Here is a 2,758-nt window from a genome sequence, read left to right on the forward strand (position 1 = left end):
TGCGAACACATGATATACTCGACCATGGAATGCTTTTGTTTTTGGTGACGGCTATTATTTTGCAATCGATTAGACAACTCAGCCTTGTACCTCCTTAGAATAAGTCAACTCTTGGCTTTCGGAACGTTACACAGCATTCTATTTTGCACCCTTAGTTTAGGATCACAGTTTGAATACAGCGGAAGCAAAAGCAAGGAAAGCACTGCATGCGGTGTTGAGTCAGACAGATGGGCCCCTAACCCGATGGCTGAAAGGGGCGTGGTCTATACAAGGGTTGCCTGACTGACGAAGCTACTGACATGAGAGCAAGTTGCCGCCCACTTTTAGTGCAGGCCGTGCGCAAAGGAGAAGGCAGCGCCGATCAACCCAAACTTACGCAGGCATCATTTACGGGTGAAGCCGTTGCCGAGGAGAGTTCTGTGAATCCCCGTGTGCTTGTGAACATATCAGTCATAACAAAATCAGAGGACCTGAACGAGAACATCGACTGAAAACAAAATGGAGTCGCTGCTCCGTTTCGCCTGCCTCGTAGCAGGTCTGCTGGCTGTCCAAGCCCAATGCCCACCGTCATGGCAGAAAGTGGAGAACAGCTGCTACAGGGTTTTCGGACAAAGTATGTCATTTGACATGGCTTCACAAATGTGCAAAAGCTTCGTTGGATGCGATGGGATTTCCCCTGGTCACCTTGCCTGTCCATCATCGTACCAGGAGCAGAGGTTCGTCAGGAAGCTGAGATTCGAGATTCTGCGTCCACTGAGGGGTTTCCAGATGGGTGAGGGGCAGCGTCTGCGACCTCAGACTGTGTGGCTTGGGCTGAGACTAGGACAGGGTGCTAACACTACCTGGGAAAGCACAGAGATGTACGACAATGCTGCCATGGCGCAACACTGGGGTGCCAACCGACCAGGCATGGCCGCCAGATTTGACCCCACTGAGATGCGATGGAACGGCAGGTGCGCCGTTCTTCCCGGCCAGATGCAGATGAACGGAGCCATGCAGAAATGGGGACACCAAGCCTGCAACATGCGATTCCCCTTCATCTGCGAGATCTCGGCACCTGGCATCTCTAGTGGTAATGGTACATTCGGCGCTGATGGTGGTTTCAACGCAACAACTGGTTTTGGACCTCAGCAACCCGCCAATCCTCCCCAGTGGCCGGGCACTGGCGGCGGCGCTGGCGCAGGTAGGGGTCAAGGTGGAGGTGGAGGCAGGGTTCCAGGTGCAGGTGCAGGTGCAGGCACTGGCGGACGATTTCCCCCCAACACTCCTGGAAACACCCCACGGTGGCCGACAAGACCGAACACACCTCCGAACCCAAGAGGACCAGGCGGCCCAAGACCCCGACTCTACCAGCAGGCCTACGCCCAACCATAAGGACAATGTTTTGTGCATTCAATTGTAAATTCAAAACTAGTCATTTCATGTAAAATACGGCTCAGAAACCTTAAACGTTAGACCACTCACGGGGCAAAGAACTCTGAGCAATCTACAAAGAAACCAGAACTTATGAATAGTGCATCGTTTGTGGGAGAACGGCGAATCTACGTGAGGGTAATTGAACGTGACGCACGACGACGGACGATCGCAGCTCTCTTCTTCGAGGAACGTAACATACACTAGCGCCCTCTTGCGGCAATTTGTAACTGAACTTTACACATGCACGTTAGGTAATGACACAATGATCTGTTTTATGTGAAATACCTGGGAACATTTTTGATATAGCAAACATTTTTTTAAAGAAATCTACGTTGCATTATTTATGCAAAGTTCAGTCAACTCACAGTGTCTTCCCCCGTTTCTGAAATTTGTCAAATGTAATTAAACGAGACTGCAATTGCATTTTCAATATCCTTTGTTGACATGTTGCGCTATATTTTGCATGTTTTGAGCAGATTTTAAATGTCGTAGGTGTAAAAGGCTCTGTAAAGGGAGAATTAAGGGAGTTATTTATGAGATTTATCTTGTTAGTGTGATAGATCGTGGTAGTTAGCATGCGTGTTGCCTTTGTGTGATACATGAGTGTAAGTCCATGTTTGTGTGTGTGTGTGCGCGCGCGCGCTGCTGTTTGTCTTTTTGTGTTATGTTTATGAATGATATGACTGCATCATGAGTGAATGAGCTTAATAAACAGACAAGTGAAACAAACAAGCGGCATCTGACAACAATCACGCTGGTACACACACTCCAAAAACATTCAGACAGTTAACAAACTTCATTCATTTCACCTTAATTATCTTTAAGTTGAAATTACTTTTAAAATATATATTTAAACATGACATGACCGAGCAGGACAATTACACTCAAAGATCGTGCAACAGAAATGAAACTCTGGGAAAAAACGGAGAAGGTAATACAGATAAAAACAACTTCTTGAGCCATGAATGATATCAGAACATTGCATTATTTCATCTAATCTGAAAATAAATTACATATTTTCGAAGTTTATCCTTCGAAGGAAACTCTGATAATGCAAATATGTTTCTCAATGAAAGCGTTTCCTGGGGTCCGTTTCATAAAACTTGTCATCAGTGACAAGTTGTCATAGATGTGACAAGCTACTGAAATCTTTGCATCTGATTGGCTGAGAGCAAATTTGTCATAGAAATGAGGCAGTTGTCACTGATGACAAGTTTTATGAAACGAGTCCCTGGTTACTGTAATCCATTCCAGTAATATTACTATAAACACATCGATCCAGATGAACATTTTTATCATATTGCACGTTTTTACAATCGAATTAAATGGTCTACTGAAATGT

The 2,758-nt window shown here is 45.6% G+C and overlaps 1 protein-coding gene across 1 annotated transcript; it reads left to right on the forward strand.

The window, feature by feature from the left end:
* The first annotated feature begins 415 nt into the window (after nucleotides 1-415).
* Nucleotides 416-1,787, forward strand: LOC140229092 (uncharacterized). The gene has a single exon (XM_072309357.1). It carries the CDS (start codon nucleotides 499-501, stop codon nucleotides 1,372-1,374), a length of 876 nt encoding a protein of 291 aa, XP_072165458.1. The 5' UTR covers nucleotides 416-498; the 3' UTR covers nucleotides 1,375-1,787.
* The last annotated feature ends 971 nt before the right edge of the window (nucleotides 1,788-2,758 follow it).

Source organism: Diadema setosum, chromosome 5 (assembly GCF_964275005.1).
Source record: "Diadema setosum chromosome 5, eeDiaSeto1, whole genome shotgun sequence".
Taxonomy (NCBI): domain Eukaryota; kingdom Metazoa; phylum Echinodermata; class Echinoidea; order Diadematoida; family Diadematidae; genus Diadema; species Diadema setosum.

Coding starts and splice junctions, on each gene's coding strand:
- LOC140229092 (XM_072309357.1), top strand. CDS start 499: ATGGAGTCGCTGCTCCGTTTCGCCTGCCTCGTAGCAGGTCTGCTGGCT.